Below are 18,115 nucleotides of genomic sequence, written 5' to 3' on the forward strand. Positions count from 1 at the left end.
TCAAAGCCTACGTCTGTTTCCACTTCTCAAAAGAGAGGTCAGGGTGTGACCCGGACGTGTGGACACCTCCCGGACGTGTGGCCCCCTCCCGCCTCGCCCAGAGCCGGCTCGGCGGCGGGCAGCCGGGAGTAAGTGCCGACTGAGGCGCAGGAGGGGCCGCCAGCGCCTGGGCCCGAGCAGCTCCGAGGCGGGGGAGGAAGGCTTACGGTTTGGGGCTTCAGGACGCGGCTTCTGCTCCGGATCCGCCGGGAACGAAGGGCCCGCCCCGCTCCTCGCAGTCACAAGGCAGAACCTGGCGGCCTGGACGCGGAGACGCCTCCGAGCGCGCAGTCGGAGCCGCGTCTTCACGTCCCCCACGAAACTAAACTCCTTCTGGCTGCGAATCGCTGGATTCCTGGGAATCTCCACTGCCTCCTCCCGGTCGGACCCGGCTCCGCGACCAGAGGCCCCAACCTCGCGGGGGGCGCTGGGAGGTGACCGGCCGGTGGGTGTGGCCCAGGTGGAAGCGGAGCCTGGGAGTGGAGTCCGGAGGTCTGGGGGAGGGGGGGAGCGGCCATTGCAGTGGCCAAGGCGTCCCACGTGATGGAGGCAGGGTTTGGGGAGCAGTGGGCGGGGCCTGAGGGGCTGGTCCTGGGCGTGATGGGAGGAAACGGGGCTTCGGGGAGCAGGAGGCCCCGCCCGGTGGGGTTAGGGTACCGGAGGGATCTTGGCCACAGGACACAGAGTGGCTGGGAGATGTGTGTGTGTGTGTGTCCAGTGGGGAGATGGTGCTGGATCAAAGTAAAGACATGACCCCAGGATAGAGGGAAGTGGTCACCCTTGTCAGTGGCCTATATTGGGGGAAAATTTAAACAAACCTATGGGGGCACAACTGGGGGAAGGGAGTTAGTGCTCAAGATGCCAAAGGGGGAATGAATCAGTCCAAAACATGCAGAGAGGAGGCAGTGTTGTTATTGCTTCAGTCACTTTCCTGCCCATTTTTGTAAAGGATCCACAGAAAAGAGAGATGGGCAGCCTCACAGACCAGCCTCCAGATCCAGGGAAATGGCTTCTTGGGCTGATGTTGCCCACGTATGTGGGCAGAATACACTCACCTGGGGCGGGGCTCTGCTGTTCTCAGGGGCCATTCTCTCTGACTCCAGGCTCTGCTTGGGTCAGGCCTTGGTCCTCTGCAGGCTGTTGCTGGGTACGATTATCATTGAACAAATGTCCTTCTCTTCTTTTCCTGGACAGGGGGCTGGCCTACAGGAAATTACATAGGTGAAGTTCCAGGGGAGTTACTAAGCCCCTGGCCCTGAACTTAGGGAAGAATCCCAAGCAACAGGAGAAGGGAGGTGGAAAGGAGAGGCAGGTTGAACAATGAAAATGGTGGAGTCAGGATGGGAGAGAAAAGGCAGGATATTGCCTGAATTTCAATTAAGAATGGAGTGACAGGAACAGCTAGATGGCCCACTGAAGTCAGGAGGACCCGAGTTCAAATGTGGCCTCAGACACTTAGACTTCCAAGCCTTATGACCCTAGGCAAGTCACTTAACCCCAATTGCCATAGCAAAAAAAAAGGCAAAAGAAAGCCCCACTTTCTCTTTATAAAACTCAAAACACTTTCAAAGGCAAACCAACCAGAAGCGCCTTAGGGAGAAACCATCACTTTTGCTTTTCAAATAATTATCTTACATGTTCATTGTAAGACATCTCAAATTAGACAACTGGTTCAAGATGTTTCAAAGACAGTTTCGAACAGAAGGGCTTGAGGTTGATTGACCTCAATTTTTTTTTTATATGTAAAATATTACTTTTTTTTCTCTGATTACATATAAAGACAGTTTTTAGCACTTTAGAAAATTTTGTTTGAGTTCCAAATTCTCTCCCTCCCCTTTTCACTTCCCATCACCCTAAGATGATAAGCAATTTGCTAAAGTTATAGAGGTACAAAAATGTAAAACACATGGGGTCAAGAATTTTCAACTCATGAAAACAGAGGAGGGCAAGATTGAAGGATCCTAATCAGGGTTAACAGTTCTTAGCCAGATCTTGCACTGGGCTGTATCTGTGGACAAGGAGGAATGAGCACTTATTAGGAAAGTGCAATATTTTAGGGAGCAAAAATATTTCCAGGACAGCAGTTGACAGACCTTGCATGTGACTTAGGTGAGAACTGTTCCTGAGGTCGAGCCCATGGACAGAATGCAGAACATAACAATCTGGAGGAAATGTGGCTTAAGACACAATGACCCAGAACTCAGAATTCAAACTTGATTATAATAATGATCATTGATTGAATGAAAATTCAGGATGACTAAGGAAAGGACAAAGGACCTGATAATAGCTACTTTGGTATGAAAGAAGATCAAGAAGATCTGGGTTGATATTTAGAAGAATATTATGAGGTTAAAAAAAAAATCCATTCTGTCCCAAAGTGTAACATCAAAGGTATACAAGGCCAGAGGGAACGCTTGGAAGAATATGAAAAGGAATTCAAAAATCAAAATAAGAGATCAAGGAAATGTTAGAGGAGGGGTGGGGAGGTGGGGGGTGGGAGGAGGGTGTGTCTGGGAATGAAAGCAATCCAAGAAATTATGAAAAGAAAGTTAATCAATTTGAAAAAGGTAACAAAAAACTTCTTGAAAAATAAAATTGAAAAGGAGGAATTGGATGACATTGTGAGCCATTAAAAAAAATTAGACTACAAAACACAGAAGAGAATCTGAAACGTCTCATTAGGAAAACAGGAGAACAAATCAAAGTGAGACAATATAAGAAATGTTAGACTACTAAAAGTTATTATTTAAAGAAGAATCTGGATACAATATTTCAAGAAATTATAAAAGAAAATTGCTCTGAAGTTCTAGAACAAGAGGATAGAAGTGGGAAGAGCAAACAATCTGCATTTCTAATCTGGATCCTGGAAAGAGATAGGACTCCTGGTTCCTTATGGGCAAGATCTGAAATAGGGAAAATGCAAATCAATGATGAATCCTGGGATTATAACCTCCAATGTTATATAAGTATTTGGGGTGTGGAAAAACAGGGTTGAAGGAGAGGTGGGGAGCTGGAGAGGGAGAGCTTGTTTAATAGAGCAGACGTTTCAGGTGCTGCTGAAGATCAGATAACACCTCCATTAGCAAAGACAAAGGTAACTAGCCAAAGCTCAGAGGTGGGCAGGGAGGTGTCAGGGTAGATATTCCGAGAGGTGGTTGGGCCTACTTGGGACCTGCACCTACAGAGTTGGCTTGCAGGAGACAGAGAGATCTCAAGTCCAGAAGTTCCAGTTTCCAGCCAGCTTTCTCTAGATTTCTCCTGCGCCCAAGAGTTCCCACCTTAGCCAGCCCCTAGGGTTTCCCAAAATGAGCTGTCTCCTTCAATCACACCAAAACAAGGATCTCAGACCCTGAGCTGCTTCCCTGCCCCAAACCACGCCCTCCATTACGTGAAATGTCTTGACCACTGGAAAGGCAACTTCTGCCCCGATTTCCAACCCATTTCGACATTATCTTGGTATATGGTGTTAGATGTGGGTCTATGGCTACTTTCTTCCATACTCGTTTCCCATTTTCCCAGCAATTTTTGTCAAATAGTGAATTCTTATCCCAAAAGGTGGAGCTGTTTGGTTTCTCAAATATTAGATTGTGATAGTCTTTGGCTATTTTGTTTTGTGAGCCTAGCCTATTCCACTGATCAACTAGTCTGCTTCTTAGGTAGTACCAAATGGTTTTGGTGACCGCTGCTTTATAATATCATTTAGATCAGGTACAGCTAGGCCACCTGCATTTGCTTTTCTCTTCATTAATTCCTTTGAATTCTTGACCTTTTGTTCTTCCAGATGAATTTTGTTATTATTTTGTCTAGTTCAGTAAAATAGTTTCTTAGGAGTTTGATTGGTATAGCAATAAATAAATAGATTAGGGAATATTGTCATCTTTAGTATATTTGATCAACCTATCTATGAGCACTTGTTATTTTTCCAATTGCTTAAATCTGACTTTATTTGTGTGGAAAGTGTTTTGTGGTTTTGCTTATATAGTTCCTGACTTTCCCTTGGCAGATAAATTCCCAACTATTTTATATTATCAACAGTTATTTTAAATAGAATTTCATAGTGTCCATGCTAGCTGTCTGGAGGGCCTCAGGATCAGTCAGAGTCAGGATCAATCAAAATCTTTGGTCTTCAGGGGGAGAAGTAAAAGAGGCAGGCAAGCTGCCATGCGGCTTGCCAAAGCTGAATCCTGGACTCTGGAGTCCAAAGCCTGAACACTCTCTCGTCCTAGTTCTGCAGCAGAGAGACTCTGACCTCTTTCCCTCAGCCCTCAAATACTTGCTTACAATTACCTCATCACCACACATTCAGCAAAGAGCAATGGTGAGGAGAGCCATCACATCACCATCTCATCTAAATATATGTGTATAGAACCATCATCTCACATTGAATAAGGTAATTAGCCTTAAGTACTCTGCTGTCTCAGATTCAAGTAAAACTTTTCAGATATTGTTAGTGATGTATAAGAATGCTGATGATTTATGTGGATTTATTTTTTATCCTGCAACTTTACTAATATTGTGGATTAATTCTAATAGCTTTTTAGTTGATTCTCTGGGATTCTCTAAACATACCATCATATCATCTGCAAAGTGATAATTTGGTTTCCTCATTACCTACTCTAACTTCTTTAATCTCTTTTTCTTCTCTTATAGCCAAGACTAGCATATCTAATACAATATTGAATAGCAATGGTGATAGTGGGCAACCTTGCTTCATCCTTATCTTATTGGGAATGGTTCTAGAAACCTCCAAAAAAAAAAAGAAACAATGGGAAGACGAAAGCAAGACCCCAATGGAGAAGGGGGTTCAGACATTGATCTCTCCTAGCAATGTCTATCACAGTTGCCTACAGGTTGGAAAAAAGATTGCATTGGACTTATGTGCCTTACCCCTCCTATGCTTAAACATGTCACTTGGTATGATAACTTGACTCTGAAAACTGCAAATGAAACTGAGTTTGGGAGGAAATAACCCACATATTGTAAATACATATAAGATTGTATCTTTGCAGCTTTTAGCTACCGGAGCTCCTAGATGTTTTTATGGTGTTAATTTGACTTGTGAGGGGGAAAAAAATGGCCCATAGTCTTTTGCCAGATTCCAAGAAAGTACAATTCTTTGAACATGTGCAATGATGATCTGTGAGGAAATTGTTTATATAGATCCCCCAGCCAGAAAAAATAAGTCCATGCCACCAATACTTAGACCTTTTTATCCCATTGTTTCCTTTCTTAGTAATGCTACAAGGCACTCTTTCGCACCTTGAAGTAAATGCATCAGTCATCCAAACATAACTCACACTGTATGGGATGGGGGGCCCAACTTGTTTGCATGGTCAGACACTTGGGTCAAGTACCCATCAGATCCCTTACAGAGAACATAATTGCAATGGAATCAGGAAAGGTCTCTGAAGATCTTTGGAGAGCCATGTCAGAGCTGGGTCCAAGAACACAAAAACTCGCGTGGAAACAATTCATTAGTTCTAAAGTTCTTTATGTAAAAGCACACATTAAGTACCTCGAAATGTTTCTTCATGGAAATTTATCCACCCAAAATTTCATAAAACAAATTCTTACTATAACTTGTATTAATTGTACTCTATCTAGATGCATAGATGCCACTTCAAGACCTTTAATTTGGATTGTAGAACAACCACATTATGCCTTGTTTCCAATGAAAGTGTAGGATTAGTCTTCTGGAGAAGAAACTTTTGACCTAATAGCTCAGGAAACAGGTCTTGGAAACCTAGATTGGCTCAATCTATTGGTTCAAGTTGTAGGAATTTTAGCTGCAGTTTCTATTATTGGCTCACTCCCCATGTCTGCAGTTGCCTCGCAAACTCACTTTCCTAATGATTTAGTTCAGAACATGTCTGCAGCCTTACAACATCACACTGATATAAATGCTATAATGCAACAAGAATATGATGTTTTTATTTAACATGTATTAATCTATCTTCTGTTAGGATTCTTACAAGGTACTAAGTCAGTGGAATTGATAGAGATAATAGTTATCTAATTTAGCCTGGTTCACTATGATTGATCTGATCCTACAAGGAGATATTATGGGCCAGAACTTGAAACAAGGTATTAAGTGGAATTGAGGAGACAGTGGTTAAATCTAATTTGCATTGATTTAATCCTACAGCAAATAATGGTTTCTTAGTGATATAATGATTGGTGTGTACTCAGTGTGGGATATATAAGGAGTAGGTCTCAGGGCCACTAAAGGACAAGCCCACTAGAAGCTCGGAACCTCAGCCGGGATTCAGTTGAGGAGATTCACAAGCCAGAGAAGGCAGCTTAATCTCTTGGAACCAAGGAGAGAGATAGGCCTCTATTAAAGCTAACTGGGCCCCAGGAAAAGAGACAAGACTTAGAAAGAGAAAATAAAGAATTCAAACTTTAACTCCTGGCTTCATTTGGGGTGATTACACTGAACTGAAACTAAGGCTGCCTCCAGAAGCCCCCAAGAAACCTGTTCCCAGAGAACATTATCTTTTAGAGAAGACTATTACAACCTGTCATCTGGGGAAAAATTGGAACAAAAGGTTTTGCGATTGTCAATGCTGAAAAAGTACCCATGCATATATCTTGTAAATAAAAAAGCTATATAAAAAAAGATGTTTTAGAACACTCAGTAATAGCAATAGGTAGGGATGTAAAATTAGAAGCTCGCTTCACTTGGGAATGTAATTATCATTATTCTATTTATGGATATTCCAACTCTACCAACTGAATTACTGAGTAAATATTGAACAAGCTACAGGGTGCTTGGCATTCTGAAAATATTACATGGGAAATTAGTCATTTTTCTTTTTCTTTTTTTTTTTTTAATAGCCTTTTATTTACAGGATATATACATGGGTAACTTTACAGCATTAACAATTGCCAAACCTCTTGTTCCAATTTTTCACCTCTTACCCCCCCACCCCCTCCCCTAGATGGCAGGATGACCAGTAGATGTTAAATATATTAAAATATAAATTATATACACAATAAGTATACATGACCAAAACGTTATTTTGCTGTACAAAAAGAATCAGACTCTGAAATATTGTACAATTAGCTTGTGAAGGAAATCAGAAATGCAGGTGGGCAAAAATATAGGGATTGGGAATTCAATGTCATGGTTTTTAGTCATCTCCCAGAGTTCTTTTTCTGGGCATAGCTGGTTCAGTTCATTACTGATCCATTAGAAATGATTTGGTTGATCTCGTTGCTGAGGATGGCCTGGTCCATCAGAACTGGTCATCATATAGTATTGTTGTTGAAGTATATAATGATCTCCTGGTCCTGCTCATTTCACTCAGCATCAGTTCGTGTAAGTCTCTCCAGGCCTTTCTGAAATCATCCTGTTGGTCTTCTTACAGAACAGTAATATTCCATAATATTCATATACCACAATTTATTCAGCCATTCTCCAACTGATGGACATCCATTCAGTTTCCAGTTTCTAGCCACTACAAAAAGGGCTGCCACAAACATTCGTGCACATACAGGTCCCTTTCCCTTCTTTATAATCTCTTTGGGATATAATCCCAGTAGTAACACTGCTGGATCAAAGGGTATGCACAGTTTGATAACTTTTTGAGCATAGTTCCAAACTACTCTCCAAAATGGTTGGATTCGTTCACAACTCCACCAACAATGCATCAATGTCCCAGTTTTCCCGCATCCCCTCCAACAATCATCATTATTTTTTCCTGTCATCTTAGCCAATCTGACAGGTGTGTAGTGGTATCTTAGAGTTGTCTTAATTTGCATTTCTCTGATTAATAATGAAATTAGTCATTTTTCTAAGATACAACATAAAGTAGTTGATTCTCATATTGACGGTATTGCTTCTCATGATATTGCGGTCAGCGTGCTGAATTGGAGAAACCACCTCAATCCTTTTAATAATGTATCAAGCTTGCTGTTACATTTTCTGCCTTGTATATGTTTTGTTACACTGTTTTCTAATACATGCTTGCCACTCCCTAGATGAGTTTCAAGCCTCCCTAAGTTGTCTAAGATACAACTTAAAATAGCTGATTCTCATACAATGGTATTGATCCTCATGATATTGGATAAATCAACCCAATCCTCTTAATAATGTATCAAGCTTGCTGTTGCTTTTCTGCCTTGGATATGTTTAGTTATACTGTTTCCTCTTGCCCTATTTTCTAACACATACTTGCCTTGCCTAAGATGTGCTTCAAGCATCCATTCTTTATCTCAAGGTAGCAGAGAAGAACAGGGAAAGGTTGAGAAAGAGCTCCGAGGAGGCAGAGAGTTCAGAATGGCTCAGGTTTTCCATGTAGGTTGTGCTCTGTTTGATGGCTGTGAGAACTCAGGATGATGATGGCTCTATCTCTAGAACAGTAACTATACATTACAAAGCTTGCTGATGTGGCAAAGTGGTTTGTTGAAGACTAAGCAAGGGTACAAGGGGGAGAGTTTTTCTGGAACTTTAGCCCTAAACTATGGCACTTTTCGGGGGGGGGGGGGTCAGCCCTCTGAAAAGGCCTCACTTGCCCTCAAACCCACCCGACATAATTTAACAAAATTATTCAAAATGGAAACCTAAGCCACATTTACAGAAATTTTAAAAGAAAATTAGAACATGGAACATATTACTTATCACACAGATGGAAAGCCAAAGAATTTAGGAATAAACAAGAGAACGAAGAGGAAAATTAAGTAATAAACACAATTTAAAATCAGATTTAAAAATCTCTTAATCATTATTGAGAAAGAAGATTAAAACAACTTTTCCCCCATTATAAAGACCCTTCTATGGAAACCAGTCTTGTGATTTCAGAGAAAAACTCAAATCTATTTTCTGACCTATATACACAGTATAAAATTGCAATATCTAATGAGATCTATGCTATAGGAAGTGGCCTTCCCTCATTCATTATATTCACGTGTTTCATCTGCAACAAAATTTCTACACAAAGGATGAGATCCAGGTGAAAGCCTTTCTGCAAATAGATTTTTTATAATGTTTCTTTCCAGTGTGACTATTGTGATTTATAGTGACCCTTATCTGCCAGGTAAGGGCAAGCTTTCCTTCAGCACATTTGTAAGTCTTCTCTCCACTCAGACACTCAAACATTTTCTCTAATGTGCATTCTCTCTTGTTAAGCAGGATTTGAGCTTTGCCTGAAGGTTTCCACTTACATGAGGTTTCTGTCCAATATGGATTTTCTCACGTTTACCAAGACTGTCGCGCCGTGTAAAAGCCTTTATACAGTCATTACATTCATAAGGCTTCTCTCCAGTGTGGATTGTTTGATGGCAAGCAAGATGGCTGTGCTGGGTAAAAGCCTTTCCACACTGATTACATTCCACACTGAAAATATTGACGAGTTTCTATAGAATTCCTTTGCCAAAAAGGACCCTGTCTTTCCATGTTCATCATAGTTTGGGTGTAATAAGCATTTGTGCCCACTGTGGCACAGCATCTTATGATCTCCTCTAAAGGAGCATCTTTGTCTAGTCCCCATATAATTCTTTTGCAAATCTCATCCAGATGTCTGGTCATTATTTCTGTGGCAGCATTATCTCCAGTGGTTCTTATTACAGCTGTTTGCAAATGTTCCACAAAATCTACAAAAGGTTCATTGAGACCTTGCTCTATTTTTGTGAAGGCTTCCCCTCAATCTTTTTGTCCTGGGAGGGAATCCCAAGCTTTTATTGCAGCCTTAGAAATTTGCTCATACACTATTATGGGATAATAAATCTGTTCTGAATTCTCTCCATACTGACCTTCACCAGCTAGTTGGTCAAAAGTAATTTGTCTAATAGCTCCTGTTTGCCTATTGCATTGGGCTTGAATCGTACACAATTCATGAAACTCCGAAAGCCACAATAAATTTTGTCCAGGTTATAAACATATCTTTGCTGTGGATTTCCAATCATTTGGGGTTAAGATTTCATAAGACAAATTATCTAGTAACATCTTAACATAAGAGGATGTAGCCCCATAAAGAGTGCAACCCTTTTCCAAATCCTTAATTTTTTCCAAATTAAAAGGAGTGTATCTTCTCCCTTTTTGACCTGAAGGGTCAGGCTCTTCAATCACAGGATATGCATTTATAAAATCAGATATTTTCTCCTTCATTTTTTGCCTTCATTAATGCTTCTTCTAATCTTGCCAGTCCCGAGTGCGTGTAATACACTCCTATATATATATATATACAGAAAACATCTTGCTAGTGGTCTTGGGGGAATGTCTTCTCCTCTTATTGGATGGTCGCTTCTTCTTCCTTCTTTTCCTTTTCAGTACTATGGACAACTTTGAGATGTCTGGTGGGAATCCACTGCTGAAGGTTTTCTCTTGTGTAGATACAAGCATATCCTGGACCCACATTAGAACCCTATAGGGTCCCTTCCATCCTTCAGGACCCTTTTTCATTACTACAGTCTTGTTCTTAGAGAGCCTTCTTAATGAAGATGGGGTGTTATCTTTGAGTGATTCTCTGTCTATGTTAACCAGAGAGTATCTCATAGCTGGACTTAAATCGTTTGAATCAAATTTTAAGTAATGTATTGTGTACACTGCTTTATCTATATCTTTCTGAGTGACCTTACTTCCATCTCCCTGTTTTTGTTTTTTGATAAATCGCTTGAGGGTCTGATTAGTCCTTTACAATGGCCTGTCCTGTGAGATTGTAAGGAATCCCCAAAATATGATGTATGGAGAATTCCTGTAAGAACTGTTATGTTTTTGAGGTATATGAGGACTCATTATCAGTCTTATATGGTGTGTGGGATACCAATAGAGGCAAAAGAGTGAAATAGGTGATTTATTACATGTGAAGCAGCTTCCCCTTGTTGAGAAGATGCAGATACAGAGCCTGAATAAGTATCAACTGTAACATGAATGCAGTTTTCCCCATATGTGTGACATCCATTTGCCATATATCATTCAGCTTGTCACCTCTGGGATTAGTCCCCAGCCTTACAGGTCTTTGAGAATTATATGTTGGTGTTTGGGGATGGCAAACCTGCCTGTAAAGGACCCATATCTTTCAAAACTGAGTTTACTTCTCTCAAATTTATTAATATTCTCCATTTACCAGATTTTTCTTTATAACAAATACAGGGGAGTTCCATGGGCTATTTGTTTCCTCAGGATGCCCTAATTCTAATTGTTCTTGTACTAATTGATGTAGAGCAGCTAATTATTCTTTGGTCAGAGTCCATTACTCCACCTATACTGATATGTCAGTAATTTTTAGAGTGGTGGAAACTGCAACAGCAATGATCCCTCCTAAAATTCTGTGGTGATTTTCATCCCTAATTGATGTAATATATCCCTACACCATAAGTTAATATGTAAACTATCTATTATTAAAGGAAAAAATGGTCTTATCTTTCCATCTTTTTGCCAATTTACCATTTCAGCGGACATCAAAGCCTCCTTACTGTCTCCTACCTCTGTCAAGGGGGCCATTAAAAAGCAGCCACAACAGTCCTGTCAGCTCCAGTGTCTATTAATCCTTCAAAGTAAGGGTTAGTATCAGCCAAGTGAGTGTGATAGCCTTTGTTAGACATGTTTATACAGTGACCTCTGAATTTGGACCCATTTGTAGGACTAATTCACAATTATTATCTTTGTTTTCACTGTAAGTTCAGATGGAATGACTATTCCTTGAGCTATACATTGTCCCTTGTTAATATATGTTTCAATATTGTCAGTGTTAATTATAGTTACAGTCACAAGCACTTCTTCATATATTTGTAGGACCGGGATAGCTAATGAATACTGGGGCAGTAGAGGATTTATAACAAGGATTTTTAATTGTTTTCCTCTTTGATACTGTTGAATGGACACTTCACACACAGCATGAGGGGGCAGATGGTAATAATCATTGCTCCTGAGTTTTACTACTTTGAGTCTCCCTTAGTGTCTAAAGTTGCATTCCTGTTCCTCCATTCCTGATTTACATCTGATCCTACTTGAATTGTTATTTCCCAAGTTGGTTTCGGGACCCCAGTGCTGTTAACTTGCTCAAAATAGTAGTTCATGTTTGCCCCTGGAGCAACCTGAGTGGCAGCACCCGAGTCTGATCTAAAAATTCTGTCATCCAGAACACTGCCTGGCCTGGAGTCAACACTCCCCATGTAAGTGCTTTCCAATCCCTGGGGTCAAAATGGCCCATGACATTGTTTCAAGTTGTACTGTAACAAAAGATGCTCTGGGTCCATATTTATGAATAGAATCCTTAAGCTGGGTTAGAACTTTAAAGGAAAGTGGTTCATGTCTGCGTCTTCTCTGCCCTGGGTTAAAAGGGTCATCCTCCTCTACAACAGGATATAATTCTTCCCACTTCTCTTTGTCTTTTCCTTAATCTATAGCTAACTGCAAAACTTTTTTGAAGTGAAGATAAAGAATATAACTGATTACCTTTTGCTGTTTGTCTGCTAAGTGTCGCTGCAGTCTTTGTTTCATATTTCTAATCCTGCTTTTCCTCGGTTCTTATTTCATTTCATTTTTTACATTAGGAGAACCTTTGAAAGGCTGTAACTCTGGATAAACACAAAAATAAGGCAGGGATGAAGCTGGGGGGGGGGGGGGGGGAGGCTATTCAAAATCATCCTGCTCAGGCTCAGGAGAGGGACATCTACTGCTAAGAGAAGGACCTGTCTGTGCTCCAACTGTAATTTTCCTGACCTCCTTTTCTGGTTCTAATTTCAGACTTTGTTTAATGAGCTTATAGATAGTAAAATGGCTTTTTTTGTATTTCTCCTGCACATTGCTTATCATTAGTGGTAAGCTGTTCACCAAAAACAATCCATCTCTCACAATTATAACAGCCCTCTTCAGGTAACCTTGGAGAAACTTTGTAAGCAATGTCCAGTAATTTCCTGTCTCCCAATTCAACTGTGCATCCCTGCTCTTTCATACATTTATATATGGTCCCCACATATGCTTCCCTCTGATTACTACTAGGTTACTTAACCACTCTTCACTGCACTCTGTCTGGTCCAGAAACAGTGCGGTTCAGTGGGCTCTCCCTCTGGAGTCCTCTTGGAGGTTGTCTTAACCACGCAACAATGCTTGACCGAGAAGTGGTCGCTCTGGCAGCCTTCCAAGTTTCTGTCCCTGTTCCCTGGGAGCTAGTTGTGGCCATCTTTTAAGAGCTCATGGCATATGAGCCCTTTGAACTCAGAGGTGAGATAAATGGGGCAGGAGATTCATAGGGTGTGAAAAGAGCTCCAGTTTATTATGCAGCACAGCCTTGTTGATATACATTTTTGCCAATGTGATCAACGTGTGAACAATAGGAAAACCCCCTATCACCATTCAGAGAAGCAGCTCGTGGGTTTTGTGTGTGCATGGTATCTGCAAATGGGAGGAGAGCTGATCCAGCCATTCAGCAGCTTGCTCACAGGCCAGAGGCCCTTCCCAGGCCTCCTTGATATGAGCCACTGGCTGTGACCCTTGACTTACACCCTTTCCCACGATGATAAATCACTGTTCCAGTTCAACAAGGGCATTTCTGCAATTTGGCAGAAAACTTGTTGTGCACCAAGGTCGAGGTGCCCTCAGTACTCCTGTTGAATCTGGGCTAGCTCCTGGGAGCCTCAGGATCAGCCAGAGTCAGGATAAATAAAAGTCCTTGGTCTTTAGGGGAGAAGCAGGCAAACTGTCAGGAGTTTAGCCAATTTTGGAGCCTAGAATCTCCACCTTTCTCCTCCTCATCCTGTCACCAAGTCAGTCTAGCTTGTCTCACCCCACCTTCTAATCCTTGCCTATGATTATCTGTATACACCAAACATCGAGCCAGCCCCAAACAGTGAGAAGGGCCATTTTCCCCAACATATGCTAACAGAGTCATTGTCTCACATGGAATAGGTAATTAGCTTTAAGTGCTTGGTTGTATGATTCAAGCATATCTTTTTGGAGTTTCAGCCTTTACATCTCCCGCTTTCTTTTGTTTGAGAACACAGGTGGTCATACTGCCCTGATTTTTCAAGGAAGGTCAGAACCCCAAAAAGGAGGCAATCACCTTCCCCCTGACTTCGCAGGAAGGGAAGTGAAAGCACTAAAGAGGAGATGATCATACCCTCCCTGACTTCTCAAGAATAGAGATGAAAAACACCAAAGGGAAGTGGGAGTCAAGCCAGATATTGTTAGCGGGTTTCTGGGATGAAACTAGAAACACATATGCACAAACCCATCAGCATGGGAGGTATTACACAAATACATAGAAATAAAGCACAGGCTATTAGTGATGACTCTCCCCACAGCCGCTGCAAGGTCAATGTGGTATAACAAACATGAATTATACATGCAAGTAGTGGTATAACAATATAAATCAACATGATGTTTTTTGTAAAAGACTTCCAGAAGTCCTAGAAGGAGGGTATGTAAACAACAATCACACATATGACTTCTTCAGCAGCCAAGAGATAGTCCAAAACCAATCTATTGTCCATTGCTTCAAGTGTCAGGGAATCTAATAATTCCTGCAGATTTTGAAATCCTGCAACAGTCTTATCATTTCTCAGAAAATCCAATGATTCCTGAGGGTTTTCAAGTCCAACAATTTTTGATGTCCATGAGTCAGTTGCCATAACTGCCACGCTCTTTCAGTGGTAGGCATAGTCAGTGACGGAACCATCTGATGTTTTTTGGATCTTCTCCTTTGTTTCAAAGGTCTGCTCTGTCTCTCTCCAATGGACAAGGTGAATATGGCTCATTGGCACCCATCTCATTCCTTCTCCATCTGTAGAGATACAGGCAAACCTTCTCCCCCAAGCAGTTAGCCTATCTGGCCCTTTCCATTCACCACTTTCTGGGTCTCTCCACATCACCTAGCGATTATCTAAAGATAGTGGAGCTGCTCGCACTAGACACTGCACTTCCAGTGGGTTATAAAACCTGTCTGCTAGAGCCAATGCATCTTTGTCAAAAATCAAGAAGTTAATTGTATAAAGAGCTAAATTTATAAGTTCTCTGGGGTTACCTTGTGGCTCCCTGTTATGGGCCAAAACTCTGAACTTGAAACAAAGGATTCTTACAGGGTGCTAAGTCAGTGGAATTGATAGATACAATATTTATCTAATTTAGCCTGGTTCAGTATGATTGATTTAATCCTACAAGGAGATGTTATGGGCCAGAACTTGAAACTTAAGGTACTATTACATTGAATTCCCAATCCCTATATTTATGCACACCTGCATTTTTGATTTCCTTCACAAGCTAATTGTACAATAATTCAGAGTCTGATTCTTTTTGTACAGCAAAATAACGTTTTGGTCACGTATACTTATTGTGTATCTAAGTTATATTTTAATATATTTAACATCTACTTGGTCATCCTGCCATCTAGGGGAGGGGGTGGGGGGGTAAGAGGTGAAAAATTGGAACAAGAGGTTTGGCAATTGTTAATGCTGTAAAGTTACCCATGTATATATCCTGTAAATAAAAGGCTATTAAATTAAAAAAAAAAAAAAAAAGAAAAAAGAAACTTAAGGTACTAAGTGGAATTGAGGAGACAATAGTTAAATCTAGTTTAGTGTTGATTTAATCCTACAACAAATAATGGTTTCCTAGTGATATAATGATTGGTGTATACTCAGTGTGGAATATATAAGTGAGAAGCTCTCAGGACCAGAAAAGGCAGGCTCACTAGAAGCTTTTGGAGGCTAAGACAGTTTCATTCCATCTTCCACCTTTGTGGTGGCTGGAGGCTGAAACACAAACCTTTAGATTCAGAGACGTCCCACAAAATCAGCAAAGGGTTCATTTGGACCTTGTGTTATTTTCGTGAAGGCTTCTCCTCTGTCCTGTTTACCTGGGATAAAATCACATGCTTTGATAGCAGCAGCAGCAATTTGCTTATATGTTGCTATGGAGTAATTAATCTGTGCTGAAGTGTCAGCATAAGAACCTACACCTGTTAGTTGGTCATAGGTGATTGGAGGATTAACTCCAACATGACTACTTTGGTGGGCTTGTATCCTACAGAGCTCACTATATTCAGAAAGCCACAAGTTTTGTCCAGATTCTAAGCATGGCCTTGCTATGGATTTCCAGTCCCTAGGGGTTAAGACTTCATAAGCTAAATTTAGGCTTAGGGAAATTCTGTAACAACATCTTAACATAAGATGATGTAGCCTCATAAAGAGTGCAAGCCTTTTTCGGGTCTTTAATGATTTCTAGATCAAAAGGCGCATATCTTCTACTTTCTTAACCAGAAGAGTTAAATTGTTCAATCACAGGATACATTTCTATTCACAAATCAGCTGTATTCTGTCCTTCTTCTTGGGCTTTAAGTGGTGCCCTTTGCAATCTAGTCATAGGAGGAGGTGATTGCTGGGGGGGAGGTGCAGGTGATATCACTGCCCCTCCCACTCCTCCTCGTCCCTCCACCCAGGAAGGTGAAGTTGATGGGGGAGAGTCAAGGATCTGCTCAGGTGTAGGTGGAGTTGAACTGGGCTGTGAGAGTGAGAATCACATTCTTGTTCTCTGGCAATATTTCCATTAACTTCTCCCGTCTCTTCTTCTTTTTCCTCATATTTCCTCATCTGGCTGTTCTTAAAACTTTTCTTTTTTCTACAGCTTGCAGGATTTTTTAAGGCCAATTGTATTAAGTGAGACATATAGAATGTTTCCTTGGAAATTGAATCAGGACTATTCACATAGTTGATCTCCTACTAGTTTCCAATTATCTGCCTCCATTTCTTCTTCCTTGAAAAACTAAGGGGACGTGCATTCTAATGTATCCACGAGTCCATCAATCTGCTCCCAAGTTAGAATCAAACCCAGTCTCTTTATTAGTCTGAGTATGCTTCCTGTAGATCTCCCTCAGGGTGGAGTTGGGGTTGGGTTGGGGGAGAATCTTTTCCTAATATTGTAGTATTTTTTTTTTTTTTTCTAAACTATAATGGTTCTCCAGGAGCAGGTTTCTTGGGGAGGGAGGTTTCTGGAGGCAGTCTTAATTTCAGTTCAGAGTAATAATCACCCCAAATGCAGCCAGCTGTTCAAAGTTCAAATCCTTTATTGTCTCTTCCAAAATAGCCCAGTTAGTTTTCTTAGAGGCCTCTCTCCCTCCTTGGTTCCAAGAGCTCTTGCAGCTTGTCCTTTGCCTCTGCCAGCTTCAGCCTCCAGCTCTCTCTGAATCTCCAGACTGAATTCTGGCTCTGTCAATCTCCCAAATTGAATCCTCACTGACTCCTAACTGAGGCTCTGAGAGCTTCTTATATATGATCTCTTAAAGGTGTAAACCCAAAGGTTGACTCTTCCTCCGAGAGTGGGATTGTGGGAGGTGAATCTCCCAAACTTGTGAACTCTAATGTGTGAACTCTCAAAGGTGTAAACCTAAGCACATAAGCATTGTTTCCATCAACTCCAGTGAGTCAACACCTTGTTTCAAGTTCTGGCCCATAACAAAATATCTGGCCCATTTCAGCTAGAAAATGAGAGCTACTAGTTTAGCTCTTAACAGAGTAAGTTCCCTGTTTCTCTATTAAAATACTCACCCCATTTCTTGGTCAACAGGGACTAATTCAGTGAAATTAGGGTCCTTAGTCCACATTGGGTGCCAAAATGTTAAATCTGGGCGAGCTCCTTGGAGGCCTCAGGATCAGTCAAGAGTCAGGATAAGTAAAAGTCCTTGGTCTTTAGTGGGAGAAGTGGTCAGAAGTTTAGCCAAAGATCTTTTCTCGGTTCTGGAGCCCAGAATCTCCACATTTCTCCTCCGCGTCCTGCCATCAAGTCAGTCTGGCTTGTCTCAACCCACCTTCTAATCCTTGCCTATGATTATCTGTATACACCAAACATCGAGCTAGCCCTAAACAGTGAGAAGGGCCATTTTTCCAAATTTATGCAAATAGTTATTGACAAATAGGTAATTAGCCTTAAGTGCCCAGTTGTCTGAATCTAGCACACCTTTTAAGTTTTATCCCTTTACATACTCCTTCTCAGCAGAATCCATAACTTAGCAAGTCATGAAGGTGAAAGAAGACAGAGACCAAACCCCCCCGCCAAAAACTCCAAAAATAAAGTGAAAAATAGTATGCTTCAGTCTTCATTCAGACTACATCAGTTCATTCCCTGTGTGTGAAATACCATATT

At 41.2% G+C, this 18,115-nt stretch overlaps 1 protein-coding gene across 1 annotated transcript in view; it reads right to left on the reverse strand.

Moving 5' to 3' along the window:
• The window catches only part of LOC100930200 (zinc finger protein 879), a 39,539-nt gene continuing 21,424 nt past the window's right edge, over positions 1-18,115 (reverse strand). The window contains exon 7 of the mRNA XM_031961842.1: positions 1-533. Within this exon, the coding sequence (XP_031817702.1) occupies positions 1-533 (533 nt within the window). The remainder of the gene's footprint in view (positions 534-18,115) is intronic.

Source organism: Sarcophilus harrisii, chromosome 3 (genome assembly GCF_902635505.1).
Source record: "Sarcophilus harrisii chromosome 3, mSarHar1.11, whole genome shotgun sequence".
NCBI lineage: Eukaryota > Metazoa > Chordata > Mammalia > Dasyuromorphia > Dasyuridae > Sarcophilus > Sarcophilus harrisii.